Source organism: Pezoporus flaviventris, unplaced genomic scaffold (assembly GCF_033815535.1).
Source record: "Pezoporus flaviventris isolate CSIRO_AGI_PZ_B2104156 unplaced genomic scaffold, CSIRO_AGI_Pfla_v1 ptg000015l, whole genome shotgun sequence".
NCBI lineage: Eukaryota > Metazoa > Chordata > Aves > Psittaciformes > Psittacidae > Pezoporus > Pezoporus flaviventris.
The window spans coordinates 33,616,921-33,639,439 of NW_026892563.1; the positions used below are offsets into that span (position 1 = coordinate 33,616,921).

A 22,519-nucleotide genomic window follows, 5' to 3' on the forward strand; every position below is an offset into this window, starting at 1 on the left:
TTCATAAATCAATAGGAATTTGGGAGTGTTCGTATCCAAACTCGGCTCTTATTTTCACATATCCATATTGCTTCCATGTGTGAATTTTCTGTTCTGTTTGACTTGCCAATTTCCCCTTTTTAACCTTCATTTCTTTAAGAAAAGGAGAAAGGGTAGAGAAATTAAACTTGCCCACAAAAAAGCCCACAAAACAAAGGGACAGATAAATGTTGCACCCAATGCAATGCGTGTGTGTAGTTCCACAAACTGAATTGATGCTGGCCTTGGCTGTTCAGTGTCTAACCAAGGAACAATTTATACAGGAGACCAGAGGCCCATTGAATAATTAAGTTGTATTTTCTAATGCTCAAGCCTTTAAATATTTGATATTATTTTCTCATATCTAATCTTTTGAGAAGAATATAATTGCAATGTGGAAATGCTTTGTTTAAGTTTTGAAATGACCAACCTTTGTTTTTAAAGGCCAGGACTCCTAAACATCAGTGAACCAGCCACTCAGCCATGGCTAGCAGATACTTGGCCTAACACAGGGAACAATCACAATGACTGCTCCATCAACTGCTGCACCTCTGGCAACGGAAACAGTGATAGCAACCTTACGACGTACAGTCGACCAGGTTAGATATGTTTCTACCTTGCTAAGGAATCCTCTTTACAGAGTACATCTAATATATGAGAGAGTGTACAGGTTTGTTTGGGGTTTTATTTACGATGCATTTAGGCTTAATATAGTTGCTCCTCTATGTTATGGTGATGCTTTTGGTCCCCTTTTTGATATCTTTTTTTCGGTCCCCTCTGGATAGTTATAGCAAGCTGTGTGCTGAAGATCCCCTGCAGAGTTCAATGTTACCAAAAGTCACACTGAACTGATATGTTTCAGCATCTGAAAAAGAGCAGCTAAGGTAATTTTTAGGTTGTTCTGTACATCTATGTTACTTGAATAGAGGAGGAGAAATGCCAAAAAGACACTAGTGAGATTTTCCTTCTGGTTTGGGTGTGATTGGAAGCATGAAGTGAAACATTGCTCCAGTACTTGCAGTCAACTTTGGCACATTCAGTACTTCCCTGGGGGTGCCATTCCCTACAAAAATGAATAGCTGGTTTTCTGTTTAGGGCATGTGGATAAAAAAGTTCACACTCTAAAAGCAATTATGAAATGTTAGGTTTTGTGGTAGTTTCCCAGGAGCTTGGGCAGGAGTGCTCTTGAAGAAAACCTCATGAGTTCCGTGGGAGCACAGCTGTAGATACATATCTGGAAGTGCTAATTGTTGCACATTTTGTTTTAAATGGATGTTAGGTTCTTTTAGTTTTAATCTGGTTTGCATTACTGGTGAGGAATGAAAATGAGTCTTTTTCACTCCCAGCACCTAGTAGCATTTCCCAGTGTTTCAGAGAGGGAGTATGATTACTTACAGTGAAGTTGCACAAGGGCTAAACACCATTACTTCCTGTAATGAATGTGAAGCCAGCCATAATGGTTGATAATTCATAGATGGTGGTAATGGTAATTCATCTGCAGTAATGCTCTCTTGCAGTGACCAGTGCCAAGTGCCTCAGAGGAAGGTGAGATATTTTAACGTTAGACTTGTATCTTACTCTGCCTGAGGATATCATTTCCACAAGTACCTATGTAAAAAGATTCCTGATGCAGAGATACTTTATCGTGACAAGTACAGACATACCAAGTTCTAGTAACTGAAAGTTAACAAATTCAGAAAAGGAAGAGAATGCACATTTTTGAGGGTTGTAAACTATTATAACACCTTGTCATGAGGTGCTGTGGATCCTTTCTCAGTTTAGCTTTTATGTTAAGCTTGGTTGTGTTGCAAAGTGATTCCTTCCTTTCAAGTAGAGCTAATGAGCTTGAGGGTCAGACAAGATGCTCATAGTGCTCTCTTCTGTCCTGGAAAATCTGGCAAATATTCTTAATTTTATCAGCTTGGGCTTGACTTATGCTCTGAAGCAGCAGTTGGATAGATAGGTAGATAGATAGATAGATAGATAGATAGATAGATAGATAGATAGATAGATAGATAGATAGAGCTGCAAGTGTGCTAAATAACTGTTCCTTTAAGTATAGTATTTTCTTCCAAGTCTACAGAGTAGGAACGGCTTGTTCTAAAAGTAGATGTTATAAAAAAATCTAACAGAATAAATCTACTGTTAGATAGGTAAACCAGTTTTGCTTAAGTACTTTGAGGAATTCTAATGTGTCTTTGTAAGAAAATATACCTATTACATATATTGTATCGATTATATTGTGCTACACACAAATCATATGTAGCTGAAAATGGAAGGAGGTAAAAATTCATTTCATAAGTGACCCTGCAAGGATATTATGGCAAAGTACGAGGTATTAGGAAGGAAGAATATGCTGGATGCATAATCACCCAATATAAAACAATAAACTTGGAAAGGAGGAAAGACTAGTGTGGTTTCAGTTTTCAAAAGAAAAAGCAGAAATGAAAAAAACATATAAAAAGTAGAAATCAAGAAGTTGAAGACTGTAAAGCAGTAAATAGCAGAAGCAATAAATAGCAGCTCACATAAGAAAGAAAAATATATCAAACAGTAAAACCTTCAAAAAACACAAGCTGGGGGGCAATGATAAACTGTATGTGACGTGTTCTGATACTGTTCCTTAATCACTGAAAATGTGGATCAGTGATTTTCTTCGTCAAGTAGTATTTTATCTCTCTTTTTCAGGAAATATTTCTCAAAAAAGGTGCATGTATTAGGAATTTTTTTTAAATTTGTCATCCTCTATATATTTAGTAGTTACTTCATTTAGTATGATGGTCAAATCCTGAATTCTGTACTTAGCTTTACTTGGCATCCTCTCTAGTAAATTTATTGTGGCCACAGGTAATGGACTTCAGGTTTTGAATCAATAGGTACCAATTAGCATAGGTACCACATCTTTTAAAAGAGGAAAACTGTATTCCTGGTAATTGTTATGTAATTGTTGATGCATTAATCAGTTAGCAAACGAGAATTTTTGGTCAGCGATCGTTGAATGCTAGTTTCACCAAGTCTTCTAACTGCCGACCTGCAGACTGTGTTACTCCATTCAGTATTCTTCCAGTGGACTGGATACGGAGAGGAAAGTGTGTGGAGCTGCTGTCATGCAAAGGCAAAAGAACACAGAAGGCAGGCATATACTGGTTCACACAATAATGACCAGAGCATCAGTACATGTCTAATTTACTCTGTGGAGTAAGTGGTGATCTCATGGTGGAGTAATTGTTAGAAGAAGGAATTCACACTGTCTATGTGATATATATTTAACATACAGGACAATTATATTACTGTGGTATTACTTATTTTGCAATATCCAAAGGAACTGAAAACTAGCAAAATTACCAGATTGCTTTCCTGTCTTTCTGTTTCAAACCAAAATATATGATTGTACAAGGAAACGATGATCAAATAAAGACTTGCTGCTGGGTACTGAAATACCTTTTACATTGTACTGTTTCTCTTTAATTCTCTCATGTGTGATCATTTTTTAGTCTGTTTTATAAAATGGTTTTATAAAAAATACAGTAAATATTGTTGTATCTCTGTTTCTTATGAGTATAAGAGAGTCTAAATGCTGTTGAGATGACATGACATGACATTTTCAGTTATTCCAACTCTTAAGTTTTGTTTGATTTTTCTTTTCAATGCAAATTATTTTAACCAGTTATTGATTGGATACCTTATACTGCTAGAGAATAGTGTCTAAAAATGTGAATGTTACATGGCCACTGTAGAAAAAGCCTAGCAAGGTAAGTCATTGTAGATACAATTCAGAAGGTCTGAGTTTGCAGTGAATCAAAACAGTGAACACCACTTTTGCAGCAGTAGCTTGTAAGGTAAATAATAGTCTGTAAAATATTCAATTAATTATAGTATCTCTGCTTCGTGGATGCAAGCCATATAGTTCCACACTAAAAGATTTGCCATACAGTTGCACACTAAGAGATTTTTAAAGGGAATTTCATTGAAAGTATAGTGTAAGCGAACAGAATGACCTTTTCTTTTTTCTTTCCTCTGTGGTTAGCCGATTGTATAGCAAATTACAACAATCAGCTGGACAACAAGCAAACAAACCTGATGTTGCCTGAGTCAACTGTTTATGGTGACGTGGACCTCAGCAACAAAATCAATGAGATGAAAACCTTCAATAGTCCAAATCTAAAGGACGGAAGATTTGTCAGCCAGCCTGGGCAGCCCACTCCTTATGCCACCACTCAACTCATCCAGTCAAATATCAGCAATAATGTTAACAATGGCAGCGGGGATACGAATGAGAAACACTGGAAACCCTCTGTTCAGCAAAAGCAAGAGGTTGCACCCATACAGTACAACATTATGGAGCAAAACAAATTAAACAAAGGTGAAGAGCTTTTAGCTTGTTTCTCCTCTTTAGGTATCAGAGGAGTTTTGACCTTCTGGTGCTGGGACCTAAAGCTTTCAAGTTCAGCAATTACAGACTTCAGTGGTGCTTTTAGACTACTCCCTCTTTAGGTTTAGAAATACACAGTTAGCACTGTCACAGAGTTAATTAGCACCACAATAGCCTTCAGATACTGAATTTATTATAAAAAATAAAAAGCTGCATCTTTAGAAATTAGTTAAACAAAATACATTTCCAGTGGATTTGAGATTAATTTAAATTTAATAGTAGTTAAGGGATTGGTTAGGACAGAGGCCAGATATTTTATTCATAAGCCAGATGCATGGTCGTCACATTATACTCTACCTTAAATTTTAAATAGGTCAACCCATTCTTCCCAGTCGTGGATGGAGACTAATTAAATCTACATGTTCATGTAAACGAATGAAATTTTGCATATCAAACTCTGTAAAATTGTATTGTGTTGTACACTGGGGACACAAATGGAGTGATCGAATTCATTTTATACTTGTTCCTAGCAAGCCTTCGATTCACATATTGAGAGGCAATGCTTCCGCACACAGTTTTGGAAACTAAATTCCTTTGTTACCATATCTGAAGTCTGTGAATCCAGAAGCTAAAAATAAATTGATTTCAGTGTTAACGGGAAACATCAGAATGTACTTTTGTGGGCTTGAGGGCATGTTTCTTTAATATAATGTGTGGGAGTTGGAAGAAATAGGTATGTGATTTCTTGCCAGTCCTCCAGGCTACCATGCAACCTCTTTTAATAACCTGATTTGCAAAACAGTATCCCTAGGAACTGGACCCATTCTAACTTGGAACTTTTTGCATGGATTGTTGTAACTCAGGTGATGGCATAGTGATAAGTTATCCAGCAAAAAGGTACATTTCATTACAGGAATGTTGGTTTTTCTACCGGACCAATCTACTCACAGAGGAGTTCAAAGGGCAATATAAAATGTGACACCTTCCCTTGACATAAACATGTCAAAAGAAAATTCAGTTTTTGTGGCTCCTTACTGGAGGGTGAAAGTGTATTTTTTTTTTGTAATTATGTTTTCTTTCATGAACTGTGTATTACATATCGGGTTTGGTATTAAAACTGGTTTGGTTTTTATGCCCTGGAAGATACTGCATCTTTCAAACTGTGTATATTACAGCTGCATATTCTCTAGCATACTGTAGTGTGGAAAGGCCCCCTTAAAGCATTGTCTGCTGACAGTCTTATATACATATTTCAGAGTGTTGATTTACTGTTTATCCTCTGTGTAAACATATGCGGTATGTAGGGCTTCAGCTTGGTCTCTGGAATGCAACTAGGCTGAGAAACTATTACAGAATACACTCTGGTGTGGAATCTGTCATTTTGCTCTTTTTCCCATGCTTACATTATCACAAACATTTCTGCAGCAGATGGGGACCGGATTCTTAGTTTTGTTTATTTTTGTTTTGATTTGCTATTTTATGAGTCAATATTCTGATTTGGGTTTTCTCATTTCCTAAGTCGAAGCCGTCTTGCTGATGATTATACCTAGAAGCTTTTGTGATGGAAAGTAACCATTTTGATGAGTTACGTGCTGTGCTTCGTTGTCACTACTTCACATCCAGTGGTTCTGTTTATGATGCAGTTTTATTTGCTGCATGAAGAGTAACTCGGCTCCTTTCTGTTCTCTCTAAATCGCAGTTCCTTTTTACATGAGTACTGTTCTGCCAGATGAGTATTTTTCTTCGGATAAAGTTTTACCAAATCTAGATTTAAAAGTAACCATATGTGTATCGAGTGCTTTGGAAATGGAGAAGGAAGTTATGGTAACAGCCAGGAGAAGGAAGTTATGGTAACAGCCAGGAGAAGGAAGTTATGGTAACAGCCGTTAGCCAAAAAAAGAACCCCTGCCTGTAGCTAGAACCTGCATGAGCCAATGTAAATAGAAATCTTCTTGAAGCCAGCAGGCATTAAACAAAGACCTCTTCTGTTGTAAACCAAATTCTGGGGAGCTGCATTGTTGCTCCAACAGATCATTCAGCCCTTGTAATACAGGCCTGACTCCTGTGTGGGGCTGTCACCTTTGAAATACAAAAAGTAGCTACCACAGTCCATTGGCTGCCTGTGTGCATAAATTAAGCAGAAACCCTGGAAAATAAATCAAGATGACAATCACACAGGTCATGTATATATCCAGAGAGACAATAGTTGCAGAAGCATTGTGCATAGGATTTAGTTTTACCTTATTTTTGCTGTGGAGCTGCTACCTACCCATGATTTTCCTTAAACTTATCATTAGAGACAAGATAAAAATAAAACATGATTATCAGATTATTTCAAAGAATTTCTTCCTCACTATTTTCAGATCTTACTTTGTGTGACAAAGCAGGTGTCTAAAAGTAGATATGTCTCTGAAGGGTGGCATTAACTGTACTATTAAACTTGCAGATTACCGGGTGAACGACAACATTGCTCCAACTATTCCGTACAACCAGTCATACGACCAGAATACAGGTGGATCCTACAACAGCTCAGACAGAGGTAGTAGTACGTCTGGTGAGTATCTGCAGTGTTTTCCAAACCTGAGGGGTTTCTGTGTACTAGCTTTAGTTAGCACTGCGGTGTGCACAGTGCTAGCTGTGGTTAACACTGGTTACTGGGCTTACAGAAGGGATGATGGAGAGGAACCCACTGCCAGTAATGCAGCAACAGGGTTGTTAAACAGCATAAAAACTGGCCAAGTAGGTGCCTGTATTTCTGTTGCATCCTTGTGGCACTAAGCCATCTAATAGTCAATTAAGTAACTGATTGTCCTAAATTGTGAAAGTCATGAAATCAAATCAAAGCTGGATTTCATAATGTTAACACCCTCCTGGTTAATAGTATGGGCTCCCGATGGGCAAGTCATAGAAGTTCTTTTTCAGCTGTCACTAAAAAGTCTAGGGGGAAAAAAAAGGCTTTTTGTGCTGAAGAATGCTGATCAGGGCACTAAAGTTGCACTCTGTGCGTTGGAGCCACAGTGTATGGTTTCATGCAAAAGTTGTGGGTTCTCATTATGGTATAACCTGTTCACTTCCAGGTTTAATTTCTGGTAGAGGTGTGTGAAATGTTCAAGCTAAACTGTAAACAATGCATAGGCTTGGTTTAGGGCTTCACTGTAAATCTGATACTTAGCCTGTGTTTATTTACATCTAGCCCATTACAGGGTTACTGTTGTAATCACCAGTGCCCTGGACTTTACATCTGCTAACCAACGTGAGGACTTTTCACATTTTGTTCTGCTGTTGTCTTTGATAGATCAGTTACCTTAATCCTAATCTGAACTCCATCTTGACTGATTGCAACTGAGGCACAATGGAGGCATAAACATGATGAGCCTGCTGTGCCTTTGGGTGACCTTAAGTGTCAGTGGCTGGGCTGAGATATGCACAGTTCCTGATTATTCAAGGTGCTCAGGTTCTTCTGGGAGCCAGCCTTTTGCCCATTCCCAGGTTTACAACATCAGGATGTGGTGCTGAGCTTGTGCTCCATGATGTAAAGACCTGAAATTCAGTGGGAAACATATCGGGTATGAAGCCATGCAAATTAAAAATGAGAAGGTGGTATTCTTCACGCTGACATCTATTGCGGTTATTCATAATACTAACAATTTATAGTCGTATACCAAGGACTCCAGCAGGAATGAAGCAAGGTGACCAGAGTAATAAATTAATTGTGCTGAATCTCGTATATATCATGGTGCTTAGGGTAAAGAATGCAGATGATTGTCTCCTTGGGATAGTTTGGGTCTTGCTTGACATACTGAGATACCAGGAAAAATAATGGTACATAGCTAAAATATGTTTGTATCTGGCAGCTAAAGTGGGACAATAATAAGCAGAGCTATCCTCTGTAAGAATGGAAAATCTGACACAGCAGAAGTGAGAAAAACAAGCTTCCTAAATCTCACTACAACACATTTAATCATGTGTATAAGGTTTAACTAAAGTAATATAAGACTATGCCTCAGTTGAAGAGAGAAATGTGAAGGATTCTAAAACATACTCAAAAATGCAGTGGCTTTATCTACAATGGAAGCAGTAACAAGAACAAAGACAGATAAAAATGTATACCAAGGAAGAGTGGTAGAGTCAGTTCTCATCATAGCCATGTCCAAAGTTAAAATTCAAGACCACCTGAATAACTAGTATTATTCAAAGTTACTGGAACTCTTGAAGCTGCATTGTTCTATTATGAGCTACAATTTCCCAGTAATAGTAGTCAAAAACATTTGTGTTACACTTCGTCAATCTTCTTTCTTCTTTTTTTTGCTGTTATTTTAGTTCCTCCAGCAATTATTTTCAACTGCACCTGCCATTTAGACTAAAACTATTCATTTCATTGTGCCTAAAATGTTTCAGTGGACAAGTACAAATTACATATATTCAGCGACTTAATGCAACAGTGGAACTTTAATAGATCATATCTATATCATATTGTATTTCAGGTTTGAGCAATTAAATAGTATAAAGACACTTCAGAAAATATGTCTACAGCTCATTTGTTTTAGATGATAATCTATAATGTAATTAATAGAAGTAGGAAGCTCACTTTTAATGACATTGCTTATAGAATCCATTTATGGTTTTATCACATCTTGACTATTTATTAACAGTTCCAGTTTTCTATCCTATGTGCTTTTTTGTGTGCTGTGTAAAGTTTCTGGTTAAATTCAACTGCTTAAAATGTAGAGCAGTTCTACAAAGAAGCTGCAGTTGCTAATTGGTGTAAAAAATAGTAATTCCAGTTTATTCCAACTCAACACAACAGTAAATTCCCAGAGCATTTGGGAGGGACCAGGGTTATTTTGCTTTCCAGAGCTAGCAGTGAGGAGATACTTAAAAGCATTACAAATATGTACTGCTGTTTATTCACAGGGAGTCAAGGGCACAAGAAGGGTGCTCGGACCCCAAAAGCTCCCAAGCAAGCTGGCATGAACTGGGCAGATCTTCTTCCCCCCCCTCCAGCACATCCACCTCCCCACAGCAATAGTGAAGATTACAGTCTTTCAGTGGATGAAAGGTAAGAAAAATAAATACATCATCCATTCCTCAGTTTAATCACTAGATAATTGAACTGTAATTTGCGCTACAAGGTGACAGTGAGACCTTCCTTCAATGCCATTCTAGTGCTGCTCGTCTAGCTGTAGTGTGGCTATTTAGGATCACGTACTGACAGTGGTGTATGACCACTCAGTACATCTGACTAAGCTGTTCCCAAGAGCACATATACAATGATTTTTTTTTTCCTGGCTATTTATACATGTATCCAATATGCTAATTGCACAGTAAAAATTTAAGTACTTATTTTCTTAAAAAATCATTTTAGCTATGACCAAGAAATTCCATGTCCTGTCCCACCTGCAAGGATGTATCTGCAGCAGGATGAGCTAGAGGAAGAGGAAGAAGATGAGCGAGGTCCTACTCCACCTGTCAGAGGAGCAGCTTCCTCTCCAGCCGCTGTCTCCTATAGCCATCAGTCAACTGCCACTCTCACCCCCTCTCCCCAGGAAGAACTCCAGCCCATGTTACAGGACTGTCAGGAGGATCTGGGACACATACAACACCAACCTGACCGGAGGTGTGTCAATGCAGATGTAGTGAGAGAGGTGTGACAAAAGTCATCCTAGCCCCACTGAAAATTCCTGTTGAATTTAGTGTGGGCAAGATTTTCCCATGATATTCATTCTGTTAGTATTTAAGTTCTAACTTGGGATGCTAGAACTATTTGTAACCTAAGGAATGTGTAATTAAGTTACTTTATTATTATACCATGGAAAGAAATGCAGTATATCACTTTACGGTACATACAATGCTGACATAAGTTAAATTCACAGTCATCAGGATATTAAAGTGGTATCGTTAACACAGCTTACCATATAATTACAGTTCCATTGTTTCCAATAGATTTACTGCATTATTACCATAAAATAGCATGCATTATTTCACAGTAACTGTGCAATTAACTTGTCACTGATATGTACGACTATATATAAATATATAATTTATATAACCTATAGATTTTCCTCCTCTCATAAATCCTAATACAGGAAATTATTGCTTGCAAAATTCTCTTAACATTTCCACCTACTCTTATTTAAAGGAATGACCAAAATTAATAGATATTTGTTATAGGGATATTTTGTTCCTTCTCTGAGTTGCTTTTAGTATAAACTGTTTTCCAAATACACTCTCACAGCTTCTCTTCCATAAAACAGTGAATTCTAAATGAGTCTTTTTATCACAGTATCACAGTATCACAGTATGCTAGAGATTGGAAGGGACCTCGAAAGATCATCTAGTCCAATCCCCCTGCCGGAGCAGGAACACCTAGATAATGTTACACAGGAATGTGTCCAGGCGGGTTTTGAATGTCTCCAGGGAAGGAGACTCCACAACCTCCCTGGGCAGCCTGTTCCAGTGTTCCGTCACCCTCACTGAGAAGAAGTTTCTTCTCAAGTTTAAGTGGAACCTCTTGTGTTCCAGTTTGTACCCAGTTTTATGTATGATGCTTACTTGTATTACTTTTAATGAAGAAGACACAGCTTTTCCATCCAAAATGGTAATTCTTGTATGATTTTTCTTTTCCTTCAGTGGTTTGCACATATTGTTACCACAAACATGCAAACTTACCTGCAATATTCTACTCATACTTTCTGTTTTTAGGGAAATGCAGGCCTTTCATGATGAAATGAATTTGAGCTTCCCAAGTAGACTGCAGAATTTTGGTTCCAGTAATGTAGCTTACTGGACATTTATGGATGTATTTTCCAGAATGGGGTTTTTTTAAGTTAATGTTTACCATTTTTAAGTAAGCAGTAGTTACTAATCTGTTTTTTTTTTAAGGTTCTGTATCTGCTATTACTTTTGTTCTCCACTTTTACTTGCTCTGCCTTGATTTGTTTTCTTCATTCTTTACGGTAACACTTCTTGTCCTGGGTATCTTTTTCTCTTCCTCTGTCTTGCTCATAAAATCCTCTTTAAAATCACTTTTTTTATTAGTGGGTGGCTAATCATATTTTAGTGTAATTTCCATTGGCCCTGATATGTTGGGGCACAGAAGTGTTCACTTTAATCATTCAGTTTTCTGGGTTATTCAGAGGTTAAACTAGCTGGATACTAATGGAAAATGTTGTGAGTGACTTTCCAGAACTTCAGCTACCATATTCTGGAGAGTGGAAGATGCATACTGACACAGAGTACAGAGTGGGCAGTGGAGCAGGTGTATGCAAGCAAGCATAACCAGCCAGCAACTGCCTGGGAAGTAGAAGGTTTGCGCAACACAAAGACTGATGGTTAATCACTATTAATGTCATCAAAACTAGTGGCGGAAGTATCTAGAAGGATGTTCTAGTTAAAGCCTCTTAGGGCATACAGCTTATTCACTGAGTGGACTGAAAAAAAATATATACTTATTTTGTTCTTAGTGCAATGATTAAGTCTAGCTTTGCTAAAAGTCCTAGAATTTCTAGTGACCAAATTTGTCTTTTTTATCTTACTTTTTCAAGTGTTCTTTCTTTTCTTTTTGCTACATCCAACTCATCAGTTAAAAAGATTCACATAATTCCATTTACTTGATTTGTAAGGCTTGGCTACCTTTTCCCTCTAACGGCATTGATGTGACCCACAACATTGCTGCTTAGGTTTTGGATGTACTGTGCTGAGCAGCACTGGAACATGTTGCCAAAGAAGTGGTAAAAGCTCTATCCCTGGCAGTGTTCAAGGCCAGGTTGGACAGAGCCTTGCGTGACATGGTCTAATGTGAGGTGTCCTTGCCCGTGGCAGGGGGGTTGGAACTGAATGATCTCGAGGGGCGTTTCTGTTTTGAATATGATGTGACAATACTTGCCCATTAAGAATACATTCTGAGTGATGCCTCTGTATCATTTGGAGTGGGGTGGTGGGGGTAAATGGTGACTTTAAAGTGAAAATAATGTCTAAAATACTGTTTGTCATAGTTTTCATTAGCTTTACTTGTGGTTCGCCTGAATATTATTTCAACTTCTTTTCAACTTCTGGTCTGAACCAGTCATCTAGATTATGATTATGATTATGATGATGGTGATGGTGTACTATAATACTCCTCTGTCCAGACAACTTGCTAGAAGTATAGCAAAATGAAATAGAACTCTGTGCTCTGGAAGAGTGGACAAGCAGAGAAAGAGTCTAAAGATTTACTGAGGTAGCAGTTCATGTCAATGTTAAAGCAAGAGCTGAGCTGGTAAGCAGTGTCACTGTTAAAGCAAGAACCACTGCATCAGATGAAGAGAACAAAGTAGTATGAATTCTGTATGCCCATGAACCAGCTGCTCTCTATTAGCCTATCCATAGTGGTTGGCAGGAAAGCTGTATTCTCAAGAACCCTTAGCTATTTTGTAACCAGTTGCCTGTCTTCTAATACCAAAACCTAGAGAATAGCAAGACTGGCAAATATATCATAAGGACAGTTGTCACAAGAGCTTTAAATTAAGGCAGTAAAACTATAGGGCAAGGTCTCTAGTCAAAGGCAGGTAGAGATTTCCAAGCAGCAATGGCTTCTGGGATTATGGGGGTGAAGTGGTATTAAATGATTATTGGATATATATCCCTAACTGACCTTTTCTTCATTCCGCTCAGTACATAATGCAGCAAATGGAAAACAGTGGCTACATGATGTAGCCCAGGGAGGTTCTAGCTTACTCCTGCCACAAAGTATTAGGTTTTTCCATGCCAAATTTTCCTTTCAAAATTAGTAAGTGTTCCCATTTATTAAAATTTAAAAATTACATTCCCCCCCCCCCCCCCCAAAAAAACCGAAAATAATTTATGAGAGTCACCATCTGTCAATGAGATAAAAATAGGGAAAAATGACAGAGGAAAATTACTTTGGATTTTTTTGGAAAGCAGTAGAAATTCCTGGTAAGCAAAGCTATCAGTACAGGCATTGCATCAGAAAGTACTTTTTCCTATTGGATGATCGCAGTTAAAGAGCATGCCTCTGGCCCTGTGAAGAAAAACTGTTGATAGCATTTCTACCTGAGACTTCTGAGTGAAGCATAAACTAAACTGAGCATTGGTCTAATGATATCTAATGCTTTGCCTCTTTTAGCTGGTGACACCATTACTGATGATTTAAGCTCAAAATAAATTAACCCATACATCTATATGCATGTTGGTATCCTTCAGACCTAGAACCAACATTTCAGTGGAGAATTCTTTCTTTATATTATCACCTAGACCAATTTGAAAAATAATGAAATAATAGTATCTTTTCATCTCCTTCTGAATCACAGGGGTGGGTGGAGGGAAAATAATGTTTATGGAGCAATCTATTTGGATAGAGGCATCTATTGATGTTGATAGTCTCAAGCTTCTAGAACAATATACAGACACTACTCTCAAGGGTGCACAAATAATGTTTAAATAGTCACACGAACTGTAACCACCTCTTTGCCTAGCTGTACATGTGCTACTTTAGGAAAAATGAACAGCTTTATGCAAAATAAGCCAGTTTTCATTAAAAGAACTGTATTGAAAGTCAGATTTCTCTGTGGTAGATTTCAAACTAAGTCACTTTTGATTCACAGAAAAAAATAAAAACTATAAAAAAAGCAACTAACCCTGGACCTTTCAGATATAAATACTGTTGGTTTAAGAAGGCAAATCAAGCGTCTTGGGAAATAAAAGGAGTATTTTCATCAATCTACTATTTTCTCTGACTGCGTTACGTGACCTCAGTCCTTTTTACCCTTGTCTTTTTATGCAGACGTCAGCCTGTGAGTCCTCCACCCCCTCCAAGGCCTATTTCCCCACCACATACCTATGGATATATCTCAGGGCCCTTGGTCTCTGATATGGATACTGACGCACCAGAAGAGGAAGAGGATGAGGCAGATATCGAGGTTGCCAAGATGCAGAGCAGAAGGCTCCTTTTGCGTGGCCTTGAGCAGACCCCTGCCTCCAGCGTTGGGGATTTGGAGAGCTCTGTAACAGGGTCCATGATCAATGGCTGGGGTTCAGCCTCCGAAGAAGACAACATCTCAAGCGGGCGGTCCAGCGTTAGCTCTTCCGATGGATCCTTTTTTACCGATGCAGATTTTGCACAGGCTGTTGCAGCAGCTGCGGAATATGCGGGCCTGAAAGTAGCCAGACGTCAGATGCAGGATGCAGCAGGAGGTGAGTTTGTCCTCTGTTTGATGAGAGAAGAGGGGAAAAATGGCCACTGAGAAATGTTATTTATCCTCTACTGCTCTCTATTTTCCTGTTGTTCAGGTTAGACATAAGGAAGGAGTTCTTTACTGTGAGGGTGGTGAGGTCCTGGCACGGGTTGGTCAGAGAAGTGGTAATGCTCCATCCCTGGCAGTGTTAAAGGCCAGGTTGGACAGAGCCTTGGGTGACCTGATCTACTGTGAGGTGTCGCTGCCCATGGCGGGGGGGTTGGAACTGGGTGATCTGAAGGTCTCTTCCCGCCCAAACCATTCTATGATTATTTAGAAATTTGTGTGTGTGTGTCAGTTTACACTAGTGGAAGAGTCAGAAAAGGGGTTTTGGTGAAAAAGTTCCAATAAATTGCTGCTCTACATCGGTTTTAGTGGGTAATTCCATAAGTAGTTTGGTCTCACTGATTGTTGCCAAACCATAACCCTGCTGGTGGATTTGCATCCAGAACTGAATGAAGTGGGGGAAAAAAGGTATTAGAGAATTCTCTCCTTTTCCTAGTGTAATGCTACCAGCATTTTTACTTATTCTTCATAAGAGATTTAATCCTTCTGTATTGAAATGCCCAAATAAATAGTAAACCTTGAGTTGTATTTCCCCTGGATTTGAAAAAAAAACCAAAACCCAAAGCCTAGAATACATTTGTTTTCCATTTTATCTTTCTGAGAATGCTGCTTAAGCTCTTACTGCTACATTACTGAGATCAACTGGGTTTGTGCTGGCTTTGTAATTTAAAAGCTGTTATTAGTTGCAGTTTTGTTTATACATTATGCATATGCAACAAGGCCATATGGTTTTTTTTTTTCTCCTGAATCGCCATTGGAAATGTGGTATTTGAAATATCTAATATTTTACAACACACCGGTTACTAGTAACACTGGATATATACAGGTAGTCAGTAACCTCACTAGGCCCAATCAGTGTTGTTACAGTTCATCTAAGAAGTAAGAATACCACAGGGGATGCAGGTTTCAAGTAGATCCATGAATGTTTTGTCAGTCAGTCCTATTAAACTGACAGACCTGGTGAAGAGGTACTCGCATAAGTGTGTCCACCCCAGCTCCACAGATTTGCAACCTTCCTTCCATTTCTGATATCCTCACCCCGTTAACAGTCCTTTGTTTCATTTCCACACAGCTGTTCATCATGAAGAGTGAGAGGGGAGGTAATTTAGTACTTCTGGATGAAATCCTGGCCAATTGAACTAAGTGGCAAAACTCCCATTCGTAGCCACAGGGCCAGGATTTTATTCATTTTATACATATAAGTATACATTTTATACATATAAGTATACATTTTTATTTTATACATATAAGTATACATTTATTCATTTTATACATATAAGTTCATATTTATAGATTTAAGTTCATATTTATAGATTTAGAAAATGTGTTTTTACCTCCCATTACTACTACGGGTAAATAATTTTGCAACAGTCAAGCTCACAATATGCAGTGATTTCTTCCTTTTGATACTACCCACACATGACTACACATCCCAAAAATGCGACATTTCTTATCTGCAAATAAGCTGTGATAAAAAACCAGTCACATATCCCCGGTCATTTGTGGTAGTTCACTCACAGCAGCGTAGGGGACGTCTGTACCTGAGACCCTCTGGTGACTTACTCTGCTTGTGGCATGGGTGACCTTGTGCTGCTTGACCCAGGGAAGATGAAACCATCTTGAAAGTGAAATGTTTTCTTGCTGGGTGGGAAGCCTGCTTAAGCTTGTCTGCCAGTGGAGTTCATTGGAGCTCCTGGGGCAGGAGCTACCAGCTACTAAGCAGTTAGTTAATTTCTGTGCAACTAAGCCAGACTGCCTACTGATAGGACAGCAATTGCTTTGATTTAGTTATAGCTCACCTTAAAACTGATTTCAGGAAGGATGGGAGGTTATTGTTTTTCCAGCAGTGTATTTTCAGGTTTGATATAGCTAGGTCATTCCAATGTGAAAAGGGAAAGTATAAAACATCTTATTTTAGATTTAAAAAAAAAAATAATAGCTATTGTTCTGTAACAATTTCCAGGCCGTAGACATTTTCATGCATCACACTGTCCTAGACCCACCAGCCCCGTATCTACCGACAGCAACATGAGTGCTGTTGTAATACAGAAGGTCCGACCTGCCAAAAAGCAAAAACACCAGCCAGGACATCTGCGCAGAGAAGTCTACACAGATGGTGAGTCCACTGAAATGGGTGAAAACGTCAGGGAACCTTTCTAAATATGCATTCAGTGTGTGTGCATGAAATTTTTCCACAGTGATAACATTATGTTTCAGAATTCAGTGATTTGTGTTTCCTGTTGCTAAACACACTGAACAGATTAATCATTTTAAATGCCAGAGTTCCTTAATACTGTATATTGATGCTTCCACTCCAGAGCCTTGCACCTGTTTTCTATAGTGTCCTAATGGGCTAATTACTGTCATTATTTAAGAGCCCTGATAGCATAAATAGTACAGTCATTGAGAATAATGTGTGGTTAGGATTAAAATCTTTGTTCACATGACTGACTGTTAAAAACTTCAGAATATATCTTTCCTGAGGAAAAAAAAAACTAATTTACCATTCAAATGGTGGACAGCACAAATCAATGAATTTTAATCCTGACCACAGCATTGGTGCAAGCAGATACTTTGTGAGTAAAAGCAATATCTAATCATCTTCTTTCGTGCCTTCACACACAATATCAACTCTTGCTGAAAAGGTAGTGCTCGTATGCTCTTGGGAGTGTAGGAGGATAATGCAAACATTGTGATGTTGTCTAGAGAGAGCCTTTAATGAAAATGCCTCAGGTGGTGCAGCTTTTATTAAAGCACTACCGTCCAGTTTTATAAAACAACCCACAGGCTTTGTTGGAAATTCATGTAAGATAAATTCCCCAAGACTTTAACCCATCTTGTCAAGTTTGCTGAATTGGCTAACGGGGGAAGGGAAAGAAAGGCATCCTTCCCCACCTCCTGGCTCTTTGCGACAACAATCTGATTAGGACTTTCATTACCAGTCTGAAATTTTTCAAAGAGGGGCATCATTTGCCATTATCATATGAAAGCCTAATATTATAGATCCTTATCCAGGGTTACAAGAAGGGAGTTTTGAGCCACTTCTCCCTATGATTCCTGCCACTTGACAGAAAAAATTTAATACAAAGCTCACAGCACGATGAGCAGAAGTAATTTAGCAATGAGTGGTTGTCCGTGCTATTATCTGTACTTTATTCTGAGTATTTTCTCTCACTAGCTTCTATCTGATATTAGGCTGCATTAAACACTGGCATGACACAGTGCACCTGGGCCTCTTGGCTTATGCCCAGGCCCCTTCTGTCAGTGAAACTGAGCTCTTGGAATATTATCTGATTTCAAGAGGTTATTACAGTGGTTTTGTGCTTGTTTGCTTCTGTGAAAGGACAACACAAGGTGTAAATCCCCAAACTCTACCAGAAATGTTAACATTTATGAGACCCTCGTAATGGTGTTTTGCAAGATTTTATGGACATTTTATCAGCTTTTATTCTCTTGAAGAGAATGCTCTTAACTGAGTAATTGGCTGAGCATCAAACATCGATACAAACACAACAGCTAGGACACCAGAAATAAAATCCAGACAGGAGTTTTATGTGGCCATCTTCTTCTAACACAGGAATAAATAAGAGGTGGGCCTGTATTTGATGACAGGTTTTTGTGAAAGTAGTTATACAAAGTTATAACATAAAGCATTGTGGTTAGATATTGCAATAGATTTGACAATCATGATCAATATTTGTTTTGTGCTATATGGCACCTGCTTACTTCAGCATATTTTTTAATTAGGTAAGAATTTCCACTTACCTATTTAGTGTGTGATGAAGTGTGGTCATTCGGGGAACAGCAAATTATGGCTTTCATTTCTGCAGATCTACTAAAACCCAATTTGAAGGTTGAAGGGCTTCTCTGGTTTTGACTTTATTTATTTATTTATTTTCCCTCTCAATCCATTTACATATTTGTAACCTCACTGAACGTTCTAACCATTCATTTTAATAGCCATATCTAGTATATTGTCTCTTTAGAATTAGCTGGAAAATAACATCTACTATTTGTTCTCCTTAAGTGGAGAAAAGTGGTACGGAAACATGAATGAAACACTTAAGTACTATTGGCCTTTCCCAGATATACTTAGGATTTTCTGTTGGCTTGATGTCACACCGTTACTTACCTGTTGTATAAAGGAGTGCCTGATGCTTCTTTTTTCCTCTTAGTGAGTGAACATACAAGTGTTTGTAGTGGAGCAAAGCAGATAATTTAAATTTAAGTATTTATGTGTGGCTAGAAGTATTGAATAAATACTGAAGGGAGAAAAATACATTGCTTCATTACTTTCTTAGCCTTCAAATTAGAAGTTACTTTCACATCTAAAGAATTTTCTGCTGTTCCAAGTTACCTGAAGTATTTGCTAGCAGTTTCATGAAATACTGGTGTCATGATGGATTTAAATGATTAGCTGGGAGAAAGGATATATTAATAATTTAAATCTTTGCATGGCTGGTTAAAAATGCAAAGAGTATTAGCAGCAGCAACATGTAAGTATTTTTGTGAAAGAGATTGGTATTTCTGAAACTATTTCTTACTAATGTAGCAGTAAAAAGTCTACTACTACCCTTTTTAAATAGAGTGCTCTCTTGTAGTTCAAGTAATAACAATTTTGTATCTTCTGCTAGCATTAGTTCAAATCAGTTTATACTTCATGTGGAACAGGATTTCAGCTCATTTCTTTTGTTCCTTGACAGTCATCCAGGGAGCGAAATGTTCTCCATATTTGTTGCTAAAAATCTTTGCTCAGTAGGTGGTAAGGATTAAAATGTATGAATTTTTAATTGCTCTTCATCTAACCTTTTAGAGAGTTAACTGAGAGTGCATTACAAGAACCAACTAACAGAGGCAACCTCCTTCTCAACCTTCCCTGACCTACTTACGTGCTGAATTTAGGAAACCAAATTTTAAAATTATATTTTCATCGTTTCAAAAATTATATAAATGAAAGTTTTCTCTGAACTCTCTTGAATGGATATATTAGTAGTTACAAGCCCTCAGAATTGTAAGCATTTAGATAAAAAGGATAAAAGTATTTTGCCATTGCTTTGATTCAGTAGGTCTTTCAATAGAAATTACACCATTGACGGTTCACATGAGATTTTAACTCCTAATTCTTTTTTATATCTGAGTGACAAAGGATAAAAATACTAACATTTTCACAACTAACTGGCTGAGGCTGTAACCAAATTATTTAGCTGTGCTATAAATGACACAATGTTAGGGCATCTGAATTTCTCACAAAAGGCAATTGAATATCTGCCAAATATTTTCTTGAATTTTCACATTGAAATGTTAAACCATTGCGCATGCTGGCAGCATTATGTATTTTTGTCTCCCTCTGCATGTGCAATACGAAAAAGAACTACACAGCACATATTTCAGCAGTGGAAAAGATCAGTACGAATGTGTTTCTTACCTGTACTAAAAACCAGCTTGCTATTGAATGATAATAATTTTCAGATACCTGCCCTCTTTGCAGTCCTTACTTCTGATTCCATTGTGAGATACTTTGTGCATGTTGATTTTGTTGCTGAGGGAGGTCTTGTGGAGTGAAAATTGTTTTGATAAAAGCATTATGTAAATGTACATAAGGGCCAAAAAAAAAAACCTAGAACCTGACAACATCATATTGGGTTTTGCTGTATCTATTTATTCATCCAATAGTTGTGTACAGTTTGAGCTTCTTGAACGATAAAGCATGAAAATAACTTCAGTACATGAATAATAGTAGCTGAGGTTATTATGTATCTATGAATTCTAAATGATCTTAAAGCTTTACTAAGTCAGGCACAATCCTGAGTTTTGCATTCCTGCATAAATATGCAATAGATAAACATGACTTCGTGTCTTCCCCAGTATTGCATCAAATCTGTAACTCTGCTGTTTTCATCAGGATATGACTGTAGAAATCTACAGCCCGATAGAACTTAAAAGAGAAAGTTGCATACTAAGGCTTGCTTCCCTCATTTGTCTCTCCTTACAATTCACCTTTTTGTGCTTACCTGTGGTTTCTCCACTTCAGTGCCAAACTAATTTAGCAGATTATTTTTCCCCGCTGGTGGTTTGCTTATCCCACGATTCCTGTGTATGTTCTCATTTAGAAAATTATTGCTCTTTTCAAAAGATGTGTATGGAAAGTTTCCCCTGTAGAGAGTGCTATGAAATGACATCCATTAATTGTTTGAGTTACGTGGGAAGCGGTACAACAGTAATACAGAGACATGAATGAAACATGTGAGCACAGCTGACCTTTAAGAAATACTTCTGAGTTCTTTACATTGGTTTGATGTTGATTTGTGATTTATTTTTTATTCCTTACAATGGAAGCTTCCATTTTGCTTTCAATAAGAAGTGTGCCGGTTTGTACTTGAGGAGGCAGATTGAATCTGGGTTTTCTCTGTGATCTGAGCTTTTAAAATAAATACCACAGGGTGTAATAGTGTTGACCTCTGGAAAGTATGGGGTTTTTTTGCCTCTGTGAAGGATTCTTCTCAGCGAGGTGTACTGTGTTATAATGAAGATTTTTATAGTTTCCCTGCAGGTTGCAAAAAATGTTCTCAAAAGAGAATATCACTTTTCTTTAGTTATTACTGTACCACAGAGCTACTGCTGTTTTATGAAAGTTTTTATATCAATGCATCTTTCCTTTCCATAGTCAAGATTTAACACCACTTTGTTCATTGTCCTGGGTAGCTGGGTAGGATTCTTGAATAAAATAATTTATTCCAAGTTGTATTTTAAAGGCCACAGGAAAGATGCTGTTCCTTGCCTTTGGTATTTACAGCCAGTGTATTGCTGTGCCACAACTGTTAGAGACTGGCTCCAAGGGTGACTGAAAAGGCTTGATGTTAAGTACCTACACTCCCTTTACATCAGCAGGCTCAACAGAAGGGCTATTCAGTGCTCTGATAATTTAATAGAGACAGAGAGTGAGGAACGTGAAACACAAGATACTGCATCAGCAGCTGTGGTTCCAGAAGCCTACACTTCTGGGTTTGAGTGCCTTCAACCACTTGTGATTCAGTATGTCCTTTTCTGAGAGAAGACATCTCATGAGAAAGACGTTTTCCTCAGAAAGCAAAATGTTTGAATCTCTACAGTCTAATGCAGAGTTTAATTTATTTTTAAAATCTTGACCAAGTTCTAGAATTGCTGAAAGCATTCTGCAAGAGGCGGGAACCATCACCATCTCCATTGCCCACCCCGTAAATACAATTATATTTAGATGTAGCCATTTATTACAGCCAAGCTTCCAGCTAATTTACATTAATGCCTTTTCAAGTTTTGGAAATAACAGTGCATTCTCTTAAAAGATATCTGCAAATGGTAAGTGTTCATCAGCTGTTTAAAACTAAGTCTCAGTATTCAGTTGTTTAGCTGCTCTCCAAATCTGATGTTCCCCAAACTCCCCAGAGTCTGAAAACCAAAATAACCTACAGAATTTGCAGGGAATACAGGGCCACTTGTCCAACCTGCGCTTAGCTAAGAGGAACAGAAAGAAAGGAGTTTATCTGTTCCTTGTAAAATAGATTTGATTCCTTATGCATGGCATACCATAGAACAAGAAGTTTTCTTGATTGCTTGATTGAGTTTTTTATGGTTTGGTTTGGGTTTTTTTTTCTCGCTTTTGTGTGTTTTTCACCAGGACAGTGAGTTAATGCAGCAATAAGGATGCTACAGATCTCATTTACCTGAAGTATGTCCAACCTCAGGAAATGTACTTTAAAACATTTTTTTCCTCATCATCCCAGTCCATACAACTGATAAAATTTCCAGTCTAATTTAAAACAGGTCAATGGCAATTCCAAGTTATGTCAGCAGT

The 22,519-nt window shown here is 37.9% G+C and overlaps 1 protein-coding gene across 1 annotated transcript in view; it reads left to right on the plus strand.

Annotated features, from left to right (window-relative positions):
• ROBO1 (roundabout guidance receptor 1) overlaps positions 1-22,519 on the plus strand; it is a 707,499-nt gene that overhangs the window by 679,553 nt on the left and 5,427 nt on the right. Inside the window, exons 23-29 of the mRNA XM_061453972.1 lie at positions 463-617; positions 4,046-4,381; positions 6,837-6,944; positions 9,305-9,449; positions 9,756-10,007; positions 14,172-14,581; positions 16,652-16,804. Of these exons, the coding sequence (XP_061309956.1) occupies positions 463-617; positions 4,046-4,381; positions 6,837-6,944; positions 9,305-9,449; positions 9,756-10,007; positions 14,172-14,581; positions 16,652-16,804 (1,559 nt within the window). The remainder of the gene's footprint in view (positions 1-462; positions 618-4,045; positions 4,382-6,836; positions 6,945-9,304; positions 9,450-9,755; positions 10,008-14,171; positions 14,582-16,651; positions 16,805-22,519) is intronic.